Source organism: Molossus molossus, unplaced genomic scaffold (genome assembly GCF_014108415.1).
Source record: "Molossus molossus isolate mMolMol1 unplaced genomic scaffold, mMolMol1.p scaffold_m16_p_10, whole genome shotgun sequence".
Lineage (NCBI taxonomy): Eukaryota > Metazoa > Chordata > Mammalia > Chiroptera > Molossidae > Molossus > Molossus molossus.
The window spans coordinates 94,775,785-94,795,778 of NW_023425345.1; the positions used below are offsets into that span (position 1 = coordinate 94,775,785).

Sequence of the window (19,994 nt, forward strand, 5' to 3'; positions counted from 1 at the left end):
ACCAGGAGGAGCGGCCCTGGCAGTGGCGTTCCTGCATCTAGTGTCTGTGCTCCGACCAGGGAGGCGGTTTCCACTGCACTGCAGGCTGAAGGTGGTGGGCGGTCCTGCTGTGCTAGTTGTGAGGGGCTCAGTGTCCCCCTGCTATGGCCAAGGATGGGCTCGTCAGTCCCCAAGTATCTCCTCAGAGGTTACTAATGTTAAGATCCCGAAGCCCTAAGCCTGGAGAAAAGAGGCTGCAAAGTGGGAAAGAAGGCCCCCGCGATTCTACACAGATTCCTCCCCGACGGTCCTTTGATAGAGGTGGTGGGAGACAGGCCGGCAGGCTGGCCAGGCCGCAGCTTCCCTTCCCCGCACTTCCCACTCCGCACTGCTGTGGCCTCCCCTCCAGCCCTTTACTGTCCAGTCCCATCTCCTCTCTCCTGGCTCCCCAAAGGAATTTTGTGGGGGTGGATAACGTTGGTCTTGGATGGCCAGATTTGTGGTTGGGTGGAGCAGGAACTAAGTCTCCAACCATCCAGGTCCCCACAGCATTGAGGTAGGCACTTCATGCCGGGGAAGTGACACGTTCGGTTTCAGCCGGGCCAAGCCGGGCGTGGTGGATGCGCCATGATGGAATCACCTGAGCAGGAAGCCCATCCCTGTAAGCACCTATGCTGTCTGGGCAGCCCTCAGAGCACTTGGCTGCCATGAAGGAAGGGTCCATACAGCAGGAGGGGAGTGGGGAGGTGAGTAGGGGAAGGACAAAAGGGGAGAGGGGAGGGAGCTTTACTTTATATGCTCTCCATTCCTCTATACTGGCACCCATCCTCTACCCACCCACCCTCACATCCATCCATCCATCCATTCATCCATCCATCTATCCATCCACCATCCATCTATCCATCCACCATCCATTCATCCATCCATCCACCATCCATCCATCCATCCATCCATCCAGCCAGCCAGCCAGCAGGTGACTCCTCAGCCCTCATTTTGAACCTGCTCCCACCAGTCGCTGAGCTTAAAGTCATGATGTAGGTAGGGCCCACCTAACACTGCAGGTTGATCCTACTGCATTGGATGCTGTTCTCTGGGCACAGCTCCAATCCCAGCCCTCTCCTCTCTCCCTTGCTTCCCATAATTCTCTTCTTTACAAGAACCTTTTGGCTCATGGGGATAAAAGACAGATGCTCATGAGGTAGAAAAATGATGATGTGGGTGAGAAGATACAGGACCAGGCCATCAGTGAGGGTCATTTTGGTGTGACAGGGGCTGGGACAGAATCCCCCCACAGATCATAGAACCTAGAGCACCTTGACGGCCTCCACTTTCCTGCGTAGCATGGTCTCCATGTCCTCTGAGAACTTCCTCACCAGCTCCAAGCCATCCACCTCCTGGATCCTCAGACCGGGCTCCACATCCTTGTATTTCTGTGAAGGGGAATGTGGGAGAGATGGTCACATGTCATCTGGCACCAGGATGTTTGGCACCTGACTACATGTGGCCTCCATCCTCTCAACTAGTGCACTGACACCCATGAGGCCTTGTTTACTCAACTAGAAGCAAGGACAGGCCCTGTCCTCCTCACACAATCTCCTCACTAACGACCATAGCTGCCTCTCAGAATGTCCTCTCTGTTCCAGGGACTCTGGACACATTCAGTTAATATCCTTAAGAGGGAGCAGACTGGGGCTCAGGGAGGTCAATGAACTTGACCAAGGTCACACAGCCAGGTCTGAGAATTCCACATTCTCTGTGCAGCCGTGCCTGCCAGCTCCCTGGGGCTGCTCCTGTGGACGGTGACACCTTCCTGAGCATCAGCGCATCTTTCCCCCATGCCCCATGGTGCACATCATGTCTAGACCAAGCTCAGCAGTGACAGGTATTGATGCAACCAACAAAATGCCCAGGAGCCCGGGAGAGTGCAGAGAGCTGGGTTCAAATTTACTCTCTGGGGCCGCAGGAGACAATCTTTCCCCGAGTGTGCATATAACCAATGTCCAATGACCCAATCTGGCAACCTATTGACCACGTGACCTTAGGCAAGTTACTCAGTCAGTTCCTCATCTGCAGGATGTGACATTGCATGGCTTTAGAGAATGCTCTAGAATGCACAGACTTAGGGAATGTTTTTACCCAAACCAGCCACGTGATTATTGCTCTGTCTTTCTCACTGGGGTTGGAGGGCCCACATGAGGACTCCGAGGGAATGGTGCTTCGCAGAGCAGGAGTGTGGTGTGAATGGGAAGTGGGACTGAACTGTCACTGTCACAGTGGCCTGTGGGGCCCTGGGCAGGGCGGGCACCCTGGCTCCTCCTTCCTCCTGGGAGCTGTGGGGAAGGGGAGACAGGATGGTGGTCACCTGCAGACATTAAAGCCTGAGAGTTGCTTTTAGCATCATTTACAAAGTGGCAGAGGTCGTAGTCACCTCATGAAGCTGTGGTGAGAGTTAAATCCTGAATATAAGGCTCTTAGCAAATGGTAATAACAGAGAACAGCAAGCTATTATTAAAACTCGTCTGGGAGTTATAAATATCAGAGGAAAATGAGGTTGTTTATAATCTCACAAGAGGACAGCTAGGTGTCAATGTGCACATAAAGCAATTAATCAGTAAGACAAGGGGTTGCTGGTGCCTAGTCCTCTGCATCAGGCCCTGAGTCCCCCCCAGGAGCCAAGCTCCAGCTCAGGCCTCTGCCAGGGCCCACGTGGGCTCTGCCCCGCCCCCGCCCCCGCCGCAGCAGATGGCTGGAGCCCGGGAGCTGGAGCTATGGAAGCTCCCCTGCAGAGGCCGCAGGCCCTTGTCTGCCCCTACTGCCCAAGTGGCTCCCACAGGACTTTTCTCGGGGCTGGCTGAGGCCCCACTGTTCTCTCCTCCGTCTCCCCCAGTCTGCTCCGTTTTGCTCCCTCACCCCTCTATTCTCCTCAGCTCCTCCCCCAACAAATCTGTCTAATTCCGTCTTGACCTCCTCTTCCTGGGGATCTGAGCTGACACCCTTGACCACCCCACTGATCTGCTCTGTGACTTGGGCAAATCATTCCCTTCCCTGGGTCTCAATTCGCCATCTGAAAATGAGGGGATGGAATTAGACGGTCTCTAAGATGCCTCGCAGCGGACTTTCAGAGGTTCTGGGTCTCTGCTCCTCTCCCTGGAAGGGCTCCCTGGCCGATTGCCCTCTGAGCCTCTGAGCTCCCTGGAAGGGGGCTACTGACCTTCTGCAGCAAGAGGGAGCCTGAGTATTTGGTCGCGGTGTCATACAGGTCCCTGCCAAAGGCATCTGCCCACAGCTTCACCCTGCGGGGCCATGAAGGTACATGTGTATATACACACGCACACACACACACACACAGATGCATATACACACACACATGCACATACAAAACAAGTGTCTACACACATAGGCACCCACTGATGCATATGTGCACAAACACAGACACATGATACATAGAGATTCGCACACTAACACTCATAGACACACAGATACATACACATGGACATATGCCCAGAAAGGCACACATGAAGAACTCCTGTCCCTCCTAGTCAGGGCAGGAGACTCTGAGGACCCACCTAGGGGCTCAGCAACTGCACTGAGCATGCTGAATGCCCTTGGGGGGTCTCCCGCTTAGGGGTGAAGGGCAGAGCCTAAAGAGCCAGAACCAAAGCCTGACCTCAGGCACCCAAGGGCTGTGGTTTGTGGGTGAAGAATGGAGACGGGGGGTTGGGGGGCTATAGACAGATCCAGGGCAGGGCAGAACCGCCCCTGAGGATAGGCCCAGGAACTGCCTGGGCACAGCTGTAGCTTCTCAGTGAGTTGTTCCCTCTCCGGGTTCCCTGCTCGAGGTCACTGTGGAAACTCAGAGGGAGCATGAGGCACAGGGCGGAGGAAGAGGCTCTCAGCTGGGCTCTGAGAGGCCACACCTGCCCCCGATGCAGGCAGGCTCGTGGAGAAACCCTGGCCTCTTGTTCGTCCCCAGAGGACATCAAGGTCTCAGCATCTGGACAGGCTGACGGAGTCCTGGGGGTCGGCACAGGCTGGGTTGAGTCTCTCCAGAGGGAGCAAACGGAGTTTGCCCACGCGCTCGTTTCGAGGTGAGTCACTCAACCAGGATCTGCTCAGGCCCGTGTGCCCTGCATCGTGCAGTCCTGGAGCCACACCACAGTCCTCACCTTCGCACAGCCTTCCACTAGAGGGACACCCTTCGTCTACAGACAGCATGGTCCACGTTTGAAGGGACACCAGTGAAGCCCGGGGAGGTGTGGTGGGAGTGGGGAAGGCTTCTTGGGGGAGGTGGGGTCTGAGTTCAGTGTTCGAAGCCTGGGAGCGTTTAGCATGACAAATAGACTTGGAAGAGAATTTTAGGTTTGAGGGTTAGCATTGAGGTTTCCGTTGCAGAGTGAAGTTGGGCGGGTTGTGTGTTGCCCAAGTCTGGAAAGCACCCATTGTTTTGTAGCTTGAAAGACACAAACTGGAATGTGACACCTCGCAGCCTGGTCAGGAAGAGCTGTCCCCATGAATGTGGGAGGCAGGGCAGGGCTGGCAGCTGAAATTCTAAGAGCACATGGGCTCTCTCGAGGAGAGACTGTAGCATGAGAAGACCCGAGTGGACGGCAAACCCGACTGGACGGTGAACACCAACAATCTCGGGGCAGGCTGAGGGAAGAGCCCTTGAGAAGGACAGAGAGGTAGCAGGTGCCCAAGGAGAGCCAGGAAGCACAATGTTAGGAGAGCTGGGGCCTGGGACTCAAGGAAAAGGCAGAGGCCAGTGTCCGAAATAAGAGCCCAAAGAGATCAGTCCAAAGAGAAACGTCGCCTGGATTGGGCAATGAGGGCCTTTGGTGACTCGGGTGGGACAGATGTGGGAGGGCAGTAGAAACCAGGGCAGGTGTTGGAGGGTGAGTGCTGAGCGGGTGGGACGGTGGAGCCACAGGAGAGAGGTGCAGGGTCTTTGGGGTGGGAAAGAGCCTGTGGGAGAGAGGGGTTCAAGGTCCTGGGTGGAGACCCGGCTCCAAGGGAGTGGGCAGGTGCAGAAGCAGGTGTGTTCGGGGCCCGTGACCTCAGTGACTCTGGAGGTTTCTGGGTCGATCATCCACCACTGTGCTCCTCAACCCACACCGGGGTTCCAGCCACCTTGACTTGGCACTCAGCCTGTTCCTGGAGTTTGCCTTCTACTAGTAACTGGCGTGTATGCTGGGCATGGAAGTTATTCTCAACCTCTCCCTCAAGGATAGACCGTTTCACAGGTGGCCGTGGGTGTAACTGACACCCCGGCCAGGCTGACTGAGGTCAAACTCCGGTACTTCCACTGACTGGCTACATGCACTTGGGAAGTTGCCTCCCCTGAAGAATCGGGATGCTGTTACCCACCTCTCTGGACTGCTGTGTGGACTGGATACATCGCTGCATATAACAGTAGAGGTGTAGAGCCAGGTGGGACCATGCTGCTCAAACGTACCCCTCAGCCACACAAACACAGACATGGCGGTTGCTCTGCGCCCCATGCCCACTGCCGTCAGGACCGGAGGTGGACAGCTGCTCCGGTGGCCCGACTCATGCCACGCCTTTGTGGTTGGACTTGGACATGAACTGAGCAGATCACCCCCTTTAGTCTAGAGCGCTCTGCTCCCCACATTATTGAAAATTTCTTGAATAGGAGCACCAGAGCCAAGGACTAACAACAGCTACTCCAGAGGGGCGGCAGAGTCATTTAAACGTATACAAAGTGTAAGTGACTGACACCAGGCCTTCATGGCAGGGTGCAGAATCAGGGCCTGGAGGGAGGCAGAGAGGCAGGGGGAGGGAAGGTGGAGACCACTGATGTCCAATTGGACCTAGTTGCTGAGTGCACGAGCCCTTTGTTCACTTAGAATTGCTTTACCCTTACAGAATGTCAACGTGATTTCCCAGCAAATCCTTGGGGAGCTGCAGTAATCACTTCGCATCAACACAGCGCCCACTCGCAGTCACCTAATGGCAGCGATTATCCCAGAAGGAGCATTGCCTTTCAGGTGCTCCAGGCGCTGCCATCCCCATGGGATGGGCGGGTGAGCACTGATGATCAGCCTCTTCAGACCAGCAGGTGGCTGGGGAGGGCCAGGGGACTCCCAAATGGAAGAGAGGGTGAAGCAAAGGTCTTCACTGCAAGAAAGGGAGCGTGGTCCCCAGGGGAGGTGGGAGGGAGCGCAGAGGTGGGAGGCGCAGAGGACTGAGGTCCGCAAGAGGAAAGGAGGAGGAAAGGGTACAAGGGTTTTGAGGGGTGGGGGCTGAATCGGACGCTTACGTTTCCAGAGGAATCTTGGCCTGCCCCCAGGTGGGGGACAGGGAGGTGCTGGGCAGCAGCAGACACAGGATGGCTGCAATCTTCTGCAGGGAGGGCCACAGGCAGCAGGGCGTCCTACTGCAGGTGAAGCTGGGGTCTGGGAGGAACCTGGGAGGGCCGGGCATGCTGTTCCTGCCGGGGTGAGGGCTGCGGAGAGAGCAGCCTCAGACCTTGGGATCTGTCTGCCTCTTACCCAGGTCCTTGGGATGCCCCCAAGCCTTCTACCTCTTGAGTCCTGGCAAGCCTGGGGTTCACAGCCTTCAGTCTGGTCTCGGCTACAATGCCTAGCAGGAGAAGGGGCTTCTATGTCCCGCAGAGAACAGCGACAGAGGAGGCCCCTTACCTGACTAGCAGGCTTCCAGGAGAGAGGCTGACTGTGGCAGGGAGGCCATCACAAATGAACCCCTTAATCCATTGGCCTCCCTTCTAATCCCCCGGCTGACAGGGGGGAGGGGGGTCGGCAGGAGTGGCCTCAGCAGGATTATGCTGGTTTTAGAAGACAGGGCTTGCCGGTCCGTTGGGGGTCAGAGCATACTCTCTTGCTTTAAAGAGGCAGCCTTTCTGGACCCAAAGGGAGGAGGACCTTGGCCCAGGACAACAGCTGACGTTTGCCCAGAGCTCCAATTTACCAAAGGCTGTAACAAATCCCCTCTTTAAAACTCAGAGTGACCCTGGCAGGTCAGTGCCATCCAGGGGCTCTTGAGGGGCTTGGGGACAGCGTTGAGAGTCTAACTCTGGCTCATGTCTCCAGGTCTGCTGCCTGTGGCCCCACAGCCATGGCACCTGCTCCCGGGTCCCGTCTCGAGGCACATTTGCCAGGAGGCCGATAAGCTCCAGGCTCCCTCCCTGCACAGCAACATGCTCCTAGTACATGCAAAGGAAGGCTGACCACTGGTTAAGACCTCTGTCTCTTCGCATTCCAGCTCTCCTCTGTCTAACTCCCCTCAGCTGGGAATGCTTAGTGGCTGTGCACATTTTGAGGATCCAACTAAGAGGAAGATGAGTTGGGGGAGAATTTAATTTGGACTTAGTGGGATATATTTATGTAGCTCATAGTTATTCCTTGTACAGACACGTTATCTCCAGCCATCCTGAGGTAGGAACACTCTTATCCCCCAGAGAGCTGACTAGCCTTGCATCAGGACACTCAGGGCAGCAGGAGTTCATCACGGTGTGCACGTCCTGCAGCGCCCCCTACTGGAAGTATGTGGGAGAGGAGGAAAATGAACGTTTGAAACACTCTGAGCCAGAAGCTGGTCTGGAAGAGCCTTCCAAAGATCAAACAAACAAAATTGCCTGGCCCTGGCCAGGTAGCTCAGTTGGTTAGAGCATCCTCCTGATATGCCAAGGTTGCGGGTTTGATTCCTGGTCAGGGCATGTACAAGAATCAACCAATGGAATAAATAAATGGAGCAACAAATTGATGTTTATCTCTCTCTCTCTAAAACAGCGGTTCTCAACCTGTGGGTCTCGACCCCTTTGGGGGTCGAATGACCCTTTCACAGGGGTCACCTAAGACCATCAGAAAACACATATATCGATGGTTTTAGGAACCGAGACACTGCTCCTCTATCCGTCTCCAGGCGGGTCCGCCCACATGCAGATACTCCCACATACAGATACACCCACATAGGAGTACCCAGCATGATGACATTATCACTCCAACCCCATCACATACATCCTGTACAGATACAGGTGTATGTGATAGGGTTGGTGCCATAATGTACTTATGCGGACCAGTCACACATGTGTAGAGAGCAGTTACTGTATAGAAAGTAGCTACTCTGTTAAAAGCAGCTACTGTGTTGAAAGCAGCAGTATTTCAGGTAAAATGACACTTCATGAATTATAATTACTGGGTAAATGTAAAATCATGTACTGTAAAATTATCAACTACTGCAAAAATTATCTGTACCATGGGAACTTAATCTGGATGCTGAGTGATCTTTCTATATTCAGCTGTGGTTGATGTGAATACTACTCCCTTGTGATAGTAACAGGTATGTAAAAAAACAAACACAGAGAATGGTAAATCATAGGAAACTTTAATGAACTGTATTGACTAAACTATGCTATGCATCATCTTTTGTATTATTAAAGCTATTGTTATATATTATTTTCATTAGCAAACCATCCCATGACAATGGATCATGTAGAGAAGAATGCTTAAAAAAGAAAATATAGTGAGGATTTTTTACAGTATGGTTTTACCTCAATAATTACAGCAGAAATTGAGAAAGCGCAATGTGTTATTTGTTGTGAAGTTCTATCAGCCGAATCTATGAAGCCGAACAAACTAAAACTCCATTTTGATAGCAAGCATCAGAGCTTTGCTGGCAAGGATACCAACTATTTTAGAAGCAAAGCTGATGAACTCAATAAAGCCAGACTTGACACTGGTGATAAGTACCACAAACAAAATATAGCAGCCACTGAAGCTTCATATTTGGTGGCACTCAGAATCGCCAGAGCTATGAAACCTCACACCATTGCTGAGGATTTACTTCTGCCAGTGGCCAAAGACGTTGTTTGAGTTATGATTAGAGACAAATTTGTTATGAAATTGAGTGCAATTTCCTTATCTAACGACACTGTCTGCAGAAAAATAGATGACATGTCTGCAGATATTCTTAATCAGGTAATCCAGGAAATTAAATCTGCTCTACTTCCAATATTTAGCATCCAGCTTGATGAATCTACAGACATTGCAAACTGTTCACAGTTACTGGTTTGCGTGAGGTATATTAATGATGGTGACTTTAAAATGTATTTCTTTTTTGCAAACCTCTTGAAATGACAATTACTGTACGTGATGTATTTGATCACATTGGTTCATTTCTGAAAGAGCATAAGATCTCTTGGGAAAAGGTTTATGGTGTTTGCACAGATGGTTCTCCAGCTATGCTAGAGTGTCAATCTGGATTTCAACATTTTGTACTGAATGAGTCACCAAAAGTCGTTGGAACTCAGTGTATGAGTTGTCATCAAATATTAGCAACAAAGATGCTGCCACAAGAGTTACAAGAAGTAATGAAAAGCCATAAGTTCTGTCAATTTTGTAAAGGCAAGCACTTTATTTATTTATTTATTTATTTTATTTATTTATTTTTTAATCCTCACCTGAGGACATTTTTCAATATTTTGTTCAGATAGAGTGGGGGGCGGGGAGAGAGAGAGAGAGAGAAACATCGACGTGAAAGGGACACATCTAGTGGCTGCCACCCAGACTACCCAATCAAGTCAGGGCCGGGGACAAACCGCAACCGAGGTACGTGCCCTTAGCGGGAACCGAACCCGGGTCTCACTAGACCGTAGGCCAATGCTCTAACCGCTGAGCCAAACCGGCTAGGGCAAGGCAAGCACTTTAAACAGTCGACTGTTTTTGCAACTGTGCGATGAGTTGGATATGCCGAACAATGCTCTGCTATTTCACACTGAAGTGAGATGGTTGTCGACAGGAAAAGTTTTAAATGTGTTTTTGGGCTTCGTGATAAACTCAAAACATTTTTTAATCAGAAAGCAAGACCGTAGTATGAAGAACTTTTCAGCAATAAAAGTGAACTGCAGAAAATAGTTTACTTGGTTGACATCTTTGCCATCTTGAATGAGTTAAATTTATCACTGCAAGGACCAAATGCAACATGCCTCGATTTGTCTGAAAAGATCCGATCATTCCAAATGAAACTTCAGCTTTGGCACAAAAAAAAAAAAAAAATTGGATGAAAATAAAATTTACTTGTTGCCTACCTTACCTGCTTTCTTTGAGGAACATGACATTGAACCAGACAAAAGGATTACGATGATAATTTCTGTGAAAGAACACTTGCACATGCTTGCAGACGAAATTTCATCATACTTTCCAAATCTACCTGACACCCCATTTGCACTTGCCAGAAGCCCATTCACAGTCAAAGTTGAAGATGTTCTTGAGACAGCACAAGAGGAGTTCATTGAACTTATTAACAGCGATGCAGCGAGAACTGATTTCTCTACAATGCCAGTTACAAAATTCTGGATCAAGTGTTTGCAGTCATATCCTCTTCTGTCTGAGACTGTGTTGTGCCTTCTTTTTCCATTTCCAACAACATATCTTTGTGAAACAGGGTTTTCCAGCTTGCTGGTTATCAAGTCTAAATACAGAAGTAGACTTGTTGTGGAAGATGATCCTCATTGTGCTCTTGCAAAGACTGCCCCGAGAATTTTTGACCTGGTGAGAAAGAAGCAATCTCAACCTTCGCACTGACGTTGGCTTTTTATGCATACTGCCGCAAAATGTAGCAATGTGGTTTACTGTTTTTATATTAAGACTGTTACCCATGCTACACCATGCTTCAAGACAAAATTTCATTTATTTGTAATTAGAAATAAATATTTCACAATATATAATTACCTATTGTTTTTGTGATTAATCACTATGCTTTAATTCTGTTCAGTTTGTAACAATGAAAATACATCCTGCATATCAGATATCTACATTATGATTCGTAACAGTAGCAAACTTACAGTTATGAAGTAGCAACGAGAATAATTTTATGGTTGGGGGTCACCACAACATGAGGAACTGTATTAAAGGGTCATAGCATTAGGAAGGTTGAGAACCACTGCTCTAAAATCTATAAACTAAAAAAAAGAAAATGTATAAAATTGCCAGCAGAGGGTTCGGTTCTCATCAAGGTCTGGCCAAAACAGTTCTCTCCTGTGAGGAAAGCAGCTGGTAGTGAATGTGTGTGATTATGAACATGCCATACATTGTCTTCTCCTCCCGTGGGAATTGCACAAAATGGAATTGGATAAAAATTATTATGTCCCAGTTGTTAATAGTACCACATGAGCACTCTGTGTGATGTCATAGTTGACTATCATAGCTTCATAATCTATTGGATGCATTGCGTCCTGACAAAATCTGCTGGTTCCAGCAAAATAGCACACGGAGTGGCCACCAACGCAGAGAGGTGTCTGAAGAAGCGAGCGTTCCAGGGACAGAACTCCTACACAGTCATCGGGAAGTCAGTGTAGCACGAGTCATCTGGTTCCGCGGCTCTGGGGCTCAACGGGGTGCGGCTGCAGCTTTAAGTGGATTTGAATTCTTCCTAGGAGTGCCTTCGTCTCAGATGGGCTTTGCCCAGTTCTCAGGATTACAAATCACACCCCATTCAGAAAGAGTACTGCAGAGGTGGGCAATTCATGGGTAAAAAGAATATGTAATTTTTCTAGGTTTTGTGATTGTTTGGTATTTATCAACATCTTAAAATTTGTATTTTGGAGTGATTTTTTTTCCATTCTAAAAAATATTCACTTTTACTAATTTTTCTTGTGTTTGTAACTTGTACTCCTTTTCTTTTATAGATGACCCCTTCCAAATAACGTAAGCTCGCGACCCGCAGAGCCTGGGGCCTACGCCTCGTGTAGCACCGCTCCTGGGGGCCGCTGGCTCACCCTAATGCGTTGAGCTCCGGGGCTGCGGCGAAAGCCATCCACGCTCATTGCACTCGGTTCACAGACGCAGTGGAGGCCCGGGTCTCCCCGCCCCTGAGATCTGCTTGGGATGCCCTCAAAGCACTTGTAAAGAAAAATGGTGATATTATAATGGTGAGTACAGTAATATTATGTCTTTCCTTTTTTTTTTTTTTCTTCTTTATTGATTTTAGAGAGAGAGGCGGTGAGAGAAAGAGAGAGATAGAAACATCGATCGGCCGCCTCCTGCACGCCCCCAACTGCGGATCGAGCCCACAACCTGGGCATGTGCCCTGACCGGGAGTCGAACCAGGGACCTCTGGCATGGGTCGACACTCAACCACTGAGCCACACTGCCGGACTTGTATGTCTTTTCAAAGACTGTTAAGGAACAACAATTCAATCAAGTAAATTTGAAGACCTAATTGGTTTTATTAAAAGAGTCCTGGCCCTGGCTGGTGTGGCTCGGTTGGTTGGAGCATCACCCTGTGCACTGAAGGGTCACGGGTTTGCTTCCCAGTCAGGGCACATACCTAGGTTTCGGTTTTGGTCCCTGGTTAGGGTGAGCTCAAGAGTCAACTAGTCAATGTTTCTCTCTCACATCGATGTTTCTCTCTCCCTTCCTCTCTCTAAAGTCAATGAACATGTCCATGGGTGAGGATTAAAAAAAGAAGACGAAATCTCCTATTTCTCTATATTAGAAAAAAAAAGATTCATGAATTGGGCAGTATCCCATTTCCAAGAAGTTGTACAAAATGGAAGTTTTTATAGGCAGAAAGGGCAGGACGAGAAAGTTATTAGTGACAGAAAACAAAGAATTGTTTCAGGCAAGTTTACCTTCCCTCAGGGGAGGGCGGAGTCTTATCAGGCAGATGGCCTCAGCTTCCTTCAGGGATGGAGAGGGCCCTGTGGTGACAACTGTCTCACTGGCACAGACCAGAAGACTTCCTGACTACGTTACATTCCTGGAGAAGGTTGAAACTGCACTTAGGTAGGGTATTAAGTCTGGGTCCATTGTCATAGCTTTAGTACAAGTGACTCCATTTTGGGCCTGCAATTTTTCTCTTGAACAAGACCTACCAAGGTACTGCTCCCAGCTGAGACAGGCCGATAAGCCAGGACAAACAGAATAGGGAAACTGAGACAGACAAACAGCAGTTTGCAGCCATCTAGTAAATCCTATCTTCCTTAAACCAGGGACACTTAAGAGTAAATGGGCCCTGGCCAGTTTTGCTCAGTGGTTAGAGTCTCGGCTCGTGGACCAGAGAGTCCTGGGTTCGGTCCCCGCTAAGGGCATTTTTCATGGTTGCAGTTTGTCCCTGGTCCCAGTTAGGGTCGTGTGGGTGGCAACCACTTGATGTGTCTTTCTCACATCAATGTTTCTCTCTCTCTCTTTCTCCCTCTCTCCCTCCCGCTCTATATAAAAATAAATGCAAAAAAAAAAAGTCCTCAGGTGAGGATTAAAAAAATAAAGTTTCAAGACCTTTATTAAAAAAAAAAAGAGTAAATGGGTTGAATTTCTCCCCAACTAGAGGTTAAATAGCTTAAGTCACCTACTCAGGGAGACAGAAATCTGATTAGTACCATTTGCCAACGACACTCAAGGACAGATGAAGTTAAGGAAATCTCATTTTGGTGCATCAGCATAAAGCTGATGAATATTCCATTAAGATCCTCCTCTGAACACCCACACTTTAAAACCCCTCAAAACAAAAGTCCCAGCTCATGCTCTGCCTACCAGGAGTATGCCTGTACCTCCCCCAACCCCTTCCCCCACAGGCATGAGTCTCCTAAACTCTAAGGGACCTCACAAGGCTTGCAACCGGGACAGCAATGGGCAGAGGCAGTTCATCCCAGGCAAAGACCCTGAACTGTCCCCAAGGCCCCCTTTTTCCTCTGACTTCTTAGTGAGCCAAAGCACACTAACTGAAGACCATTTCCCAGCCCTTCCTTGTGTCACTGTCCCCAGCTTTAATAACGTCCTCTAAAATTCACCTGGACTTGTGTGGTGAAACTTTTCCTGCACAAAGTTGAGAACCCACACACTACCCTCTGGCCCTAGGCAGACCCACCAAGGGCCAGGTCCCCTTTCCAGTAACACTACAAGTGTGCTCTAACCAGCTGTACAGAGAAAAATAGCTTTTAAGTAACTCTAAAATATATGTTTGTTGTGCTATATATGCTATGTACATATATTGTTGGCTTGGCTAACTATAGCCCCTCTTACTGCTGTACACTGTGGAACGCTAGGGACTGTGGTAGGGGTGGGGGAGTTGGGGGACAGAGGACTTCGGAGCTGAATACTTTTGTTGGTGAGAACAGCACCAGGTGTTACACTGGTGGAGTCAGACCAGACCGTGGTACCTGAGTTCTGGCTAAGAAAGAATTCAGAGCCAAGACTCAAACTACAAGAGAAAGTTTATTTAGAAAGGCACAGAGGTAGAAAACTGTGCTCAGGAAACAAGTTACAGGGGCAAAAGAAGGGGCCTTGGAGCTTAGGAGAGAGAAGGGCAGGGTAACGCCTGAGGAGTAAGGGGAGGGGGACTGCTGTGGTCTTGGGAGGGGGAGCACTCTGGGTCCTCTGACCTAGGGGTTGTAAGGGCAGAGACTTTAGGGGAGCACCCAGGGAAGGATCTCAATAGAGTATTCGTCAGCTGTCTAGGTGTGTCCTTTCAAGGTCGTTGTCTCCATGGATTGGTCACACCAGTGTAGAGACTCATTAGTTAGTGCAGCTGGTCCTGAAGTCAGCCATGGTGTTGCTTGTCCGGTTTTGCTGTTTTTCTGGGCCTGGAGCAGAAACACAACCGAGGCCTAACTGCATGTGATGCGGGTCAGAACTTTATTGTCCTGGGGGCTTAATGCTTAAGGAGATGATTGTGCAAGGGCCCTCCTGGGAGTACAGGAGGCCATTCTTCAGCCCTTGTTTCTCCTCTAAAGGGATCTATCACGACTGGCCACATGCCAGGAGAGGAAAAGTCAGGGGACAGTCCGCACCGCATGACCAGCGATGTGGAAAGTCAGGGGGCCTAGCCCACACGATGAGTGATAAGCTAGGGGAGGAAAAGTTACCCTGGGGGGTGAGGTCCTTGTTTCCCAGTTTTGCCCATTGCTAGGCATCTGAGGTTTTCCACCCTGGTGACCTTCTGTACCCGGCCCTTTGTCCTTGCTGTGATCACGTCTGTCTAACTGCCCACTGCACCTCCAGAGAAGGGATTTCTCAGCAGGATAAAATGAAGTGTGGGAATAGGAGCCCAGAGCTGAGGGAGCTGTCAGTCCTTAAGAGAGATGGTTGGAATTCAGAGCTTCAGTGGCTCGTCCCTTAGCTGCGGGCCAGGATGGCCTTCCCAGGTAGCGAGGATCCCAGGCTGTGGCTTCATTTCTAAGGTCTCTGAGAGAAAGAGTACGCCAACTTCCTCTGGGTCAGTGTTTCATCTCAGGTCCCTTAAATGCAACCCAACCTGACCCACTTTCTCGGGCCCCTTCTGTGTGCCAGCCTCTCACCAGGCCCTGGGGAGGTGGCGGCGCGAGTCGAAATGAAGATTGGACGTGATGCTTGAGATAAACACTCAAAGTCTGTCCAGGAGGCTGATCTCAAAACAAACACCACACTCAGCTGACGCCAGCTGAGCGCTGTGAGGCGGAGGGAAGGACCTGTCAGCGTTGTGGAGGGGACACTTATTTTTCCCCCTTGGTCAGAAAAAGGGGGAGCGACATTTCAGGGAAGGCTTTGCAGTGGAAGGGACATTTGAATTGGGCTTTAAATAATGAATACGAGTTCACCAAATGAAGACTATTGAAGGGATAGTTATGAGTAAGAAACCACGGGCATGTTATAGGGTATATACCTTTTGTGGAAGGGTGAGAATATCAGTGTCTATTACCGCACACTAAGCTATACTTAGCGGCTTAAAATAAAAGCAAGTGTGTAGTTAGCTGATGACGTGTATCTGGGGCCCAGCAGGCGGCGTAGGCCGGGGCATTGTCAGCAAGGATGGCTTACCCTCGGGCCGGCAGGCGGGTGCTGGCTGCGGCCTGGGACGCTGGGCTTAGCTGGGAGACCCCATTCTGCTCCACATGGGCCTCTTGGGCTTCCCCACTGCACAGTGGGTGGCCTCAAGAGTTAGACTCCCTGGAAAAGTTAGGGGAGACTGTGGTGCCTTTCCTGGCCTGCCTGGAAGTCACAGAGCATCGCCTGGGCCATGCTTTATGGATTAGCCAGGCTCCAGTTTGGCCCAGGCCCCAAAGGAGGAGACACAGGCTCTACCTCTCGATGCAGGAGTGTTGAAATTGGGGACACGTTTAAAAGCTGCCACACTGAGGGTAGTAGGGTTGGGGTGAGGGGGATGGAGAGGGCTGGGGGTCAGGAGAGAGGAGTGGCAGATGACGCTGGGGAAAGTTAGATTGTACCAAGATGATAAAGGGATATATTAGCTTTTTCTAAAATCAAACTTAAACATCACCTACTGCAAATGCATGTCCGTTGAAAAGCAGTGATTTATGAGTGTGGCGGGACAGGGGGTGGGAGATGGGAGACAAAGGAGCAGGGAAGTAGAAGATAAAAGTCTAGCATCTAAGCTGAGCTCCTCTGTGTCCAGACCACAAAGGCACCTCTGCTCAGGTCAAGGAAAGGCTTGGTGAGAAGTGCGCTGCACCCTCCTCCTGCCCTCCCCCTTCCCCTGGTCCTCCTCCTGCCTGCCTCCTTCCTCTGGTCCCCTCTTCCACCCTCCCCTTCCCCTGCTCCCCACTTTTGCCGGCTCCTCATGCCCGCTCCCTCCCTGCACAGCCCTTGCTCTGCTTCTTGCTGACGGTCCACATGCACCGGATCCATCAGCTCCTCCAGAGCCAGGCTGGAGAGCAGCCATCTCTGGGCTCACCCTGCCTGAGCAGCAGCAGGACAAAGAGAACGAACCAGCGCTCTGGGCTTAATTCTGCAGCAGAGTCTAGGCCAGTGCGTCCCAGTCCTCATGCCATTTCCCCCATCCATGCCAACCGTGCACGAGCACACCCAAACGTGTGTTTGAGGCCCCGAGCCCGGGTCTAGTTTCCCGCCTGGCCTTCCAATACCTGCGCCACCTGCTTCAGGGGAGAGTGGAGACCCAATGGGGCAACGTAGGTATACTTTGTTGATGGAACATAACATACCGTAGAAGAAATTTTATAAACTTTTATTTAGCAAACTTTTTCAAAAAAGTTTTTTGCAGAAGCCAAAGAAAGCTAACTTAGTTGATGGCAACTCCATCTAGTTGCTCAGGCCAAAACCCTTGGGGTGAGGGGTGGCTCCCCTTTCTCCTGCCTGCTCCCCCCAGGCCATCCGCAAGTCCTGCCGGCGCTGGCTTTCCGAGTCCAGAGCTCACCTCTCCTGCCCAAACCGCAGCCAGGACCCTGCCCGGGCCCCACTGTTTACTTCCTGGGTTATGTTTCATCTTTCAAGCTTCGTATTCTGGATGTCTTCTGTCGGCCCTCCAGAGCTCGGCTCTACCCTCTGCCCCTGCCCCATGCCCTTGGAGCCTCATGTGTCCAGACCACCTCTGCCGAGTCCTGTGCCCTCTGGCTTCCAATGAACTCAGCCGGTAGTGAACCCTGCCAGGAGCCGGGAGGGAAAGCAAGATGACCTCTGGCCGGTGGCACCCCTCACCCCAACATCACTGCTCGTCCTGTGGCTGCCTCTCCTGGTGTGAGTCAGGGTTCCACAGAGACACAGAGCCAGCAGGTTGTATGTGCAGAAAGGGATTCATTACAAGGAACTGGGTCACACAGTTTTGGGGGCCGCCCAGTTGCAAGCTCTGTAGTCAGGAAGCTGGACTCAGGAGAGCACTTGGTGTAGTTCCACTCGAGGCCAAAGGCTTGAGACCCAGGAGAGGTGACCGTGTAGTTCCATCCAAAGGCGGCAGACTTGACCAAGGAAGAGCTGCGACGTTTCAGTTCCAGTCCAAAGGCAGGAAAAACCCATGTCCCAGCCCAACTACCATCAGGCAGGAGGAGTTTTCTCTGACTCCCAGGAAGGGTCCGACTTTGTTCTACTCAGGCCCTCGACTGATTGGACGAGGCCCACCCACAGCGGGAGGACAGTCTCCTTTACTTGTGTCCATAGATTTAAATGTGAATCTCACCCAGAAACACCCTCACCAGCATGCCCGGAATAATGTTGGACCAACTATCTGGGCACCATGGACCGGTCCAGTTGACACATAAAATTAACCCTCACAAGCCCTTAGACTTCAGTAGTAACTGCTCCTCCCTGTGACCCGGAAGGAGAGAATAGCTCAGCTGCTCCTAAGCCCCAGGCTGAGTTATGTTACCCTTGGGTTTCTCTCCATCCACACATTTGAAAAGAAACTTTCCTCCAATGTCCCACTTATTTCCTGCTGGGCCTCTATCTCAAGGCTGGCCCCCCACCTCTGCCCCTCGCCCTCTTCAGTCTATTCTTAACACAGCACGGGCGCTGCTGAAACTGAGCTGGGCCACATCGCCCCACTGCTTGGAAGCCCCAGCGGCTGCCCGCCTCACCTAGAGTGAGGGCCCGAGTTTCTACCACAGCCCACAGCTCAGCGCGAGCTGGGCCGGCTCCTCCCTGCGCGTCTCCTGCTCCCTGGGGCCCATGGCAGCCACGCCATGCCGCTCCATGAGCACCAGGGCCTGCTCTCGCCTTAGGGCCTCTGAGCTGCATTCCTCTGTGCTCTGCCTGCCCTGCGGTCTGCGTAGCTGGCCCCTCATTTCCACCAGGTCTCTGTCGTCAGGGTCCCTGGCAGAAGGCTGGTACACCGGAGTTGGGTGACTCGAGAGAAGTGTGATAAAGGGACTGTCTGCGGAGGTACGGACAGGGTGTATGGGACACCACAGGGACTGTGCACACGGGGACCGGGCAGTGTCCTGGGCTGGAAACAGCAGGAGTCAATCCCCAGGCCTGGGAACAGGGGGAAGGAAAGTGAGGGGCCCTGGAGAGGAGGGAGCTGCACGGAGAGAGCTGGCCCACAGGAACACAGGAGGGGGGAGCTCAGGATGCAGCCCGCTGGTGGTGACCCCACCCAGACTGGGCGGGAGGTAAGTCCCCACTGCTCCCCCTCCTCTCTCTGGTCTCCTGCTGGCACGCCGTTCTGTCAGAGCCTGAGGCCTGGGAGGAGCCCGAGGACTGGACAGAGCCATGAGGTTCACCTCTCAGGTGGGTAGAGGAGCTGATGGAGGAGCAGAGGGAAGACATCCAGAGTAAGATCTTCACTCAGTCACCTTTTTTTTAATTTTTATTTTTTTATCCTCACCCAAGGACATTTTTCCATATTTTGTTCAGATAAAGTGGGAGACAGAGAGAGAGAGAGAGAGAGAGAGAGAGAGAGAAAGAGAGAGAGAGAGAGAGAAACATCGACGTGAAAGGGACACATCGAGTGGCTACCACCTGCACAACCCAACCAGGGCCGGGGACAAACTGCAACCGAGGTACATGCCCTTAGCGGGAACCGAACCCGGGTCTCTCTGGACTGTAGGCCGATGCTCCGACCGCTGAGCCAAACCGGCCAGGGCTCAGGGCTCAGTCACCTATTATGATGGAAATGTTCTGGAAGTAGAGAGTGGTGCACAACCCTGTGAATATACTGAAAGCCACTGAACCTAGGATATGTTTTTATTGAAAGAGAGGGAGGGAGAGGAAGAGAGAGACATGATCAGTCCCCTCCCGTACATGCCCTGAGGGGTCAAATCTGCAACGTAGGCATGTGTCCTAACTGGGAACCAAACCCACGGCCTTTTGGTGTACAGGACGATGCTCCAACCAACCGAGCCACCTAGCTAGGGCACATTTTTATGTCTTAAAGATGCTTTTCAAGCATCACCATTTCAATGACGAAGCCTTCCTTGGCCGTGGGATCTAAAATTTTACCTGCCCCCAACACTTCATGTCCCTCTTCTCAGCAACTTTCTTCCCTTAGTGGTTGCCATCAAACATACTACATACCGCATTTTCCTTGTGCCATGTGTTCATGTCCTGTCTCCTCCACTAGAGCATAACTTCTCTGAGGGCAGGGACTGTGGTCTGATTCGTCCCCAGCTGCATACCTCCTAAAACAGTGCCCAGCAGGAGCAGAGGAATGCATGCAGAATGACTGACTGGTGAGGGGGCGGGGGCTCAGGCCAAGTCCCACCTGTTCCCCACTCCTCCCGGCCTTTGGACAGGTCTCCCAGGGCTCTGCGCCCAATCTGGAGACTGCCACATAGCCATGCGAAGGCACTCATGTCCCCTTCATTTTGCAAGTGT

The 19,994-nt window shown here is 51.1% G+C and overlaps 1 protein-coding gene across 1 annotated transcript in view; it reads right to left on the reverse strand.

Moving 5' to 3' along the window:
- CACNA2D4 (calcium voltage-gated channel auxiliary subunit alpha2delta 4) overlaps positions 1–6,680 on the reverse strand; it is a 116,008-nt gene extending 109,328 nt beyond the window's left edge. The window contains 3 exon segments of the mRNA XM_036250900.1: positions 1,293–1,409; positions 3,191–3,272; positions 6,257–6,680. Of these exon segments, the coding sequence (XP_036106793.1) occupies positions 1,293–1,409; positions 3,191–3,272; positions 6,257–6,420 (363 nt within the window). The 5' untranslated portion in view covers positions 6,421–6,680.
- Positions 6,681–19,994: the final 13,314 nt, after the last annotated feature.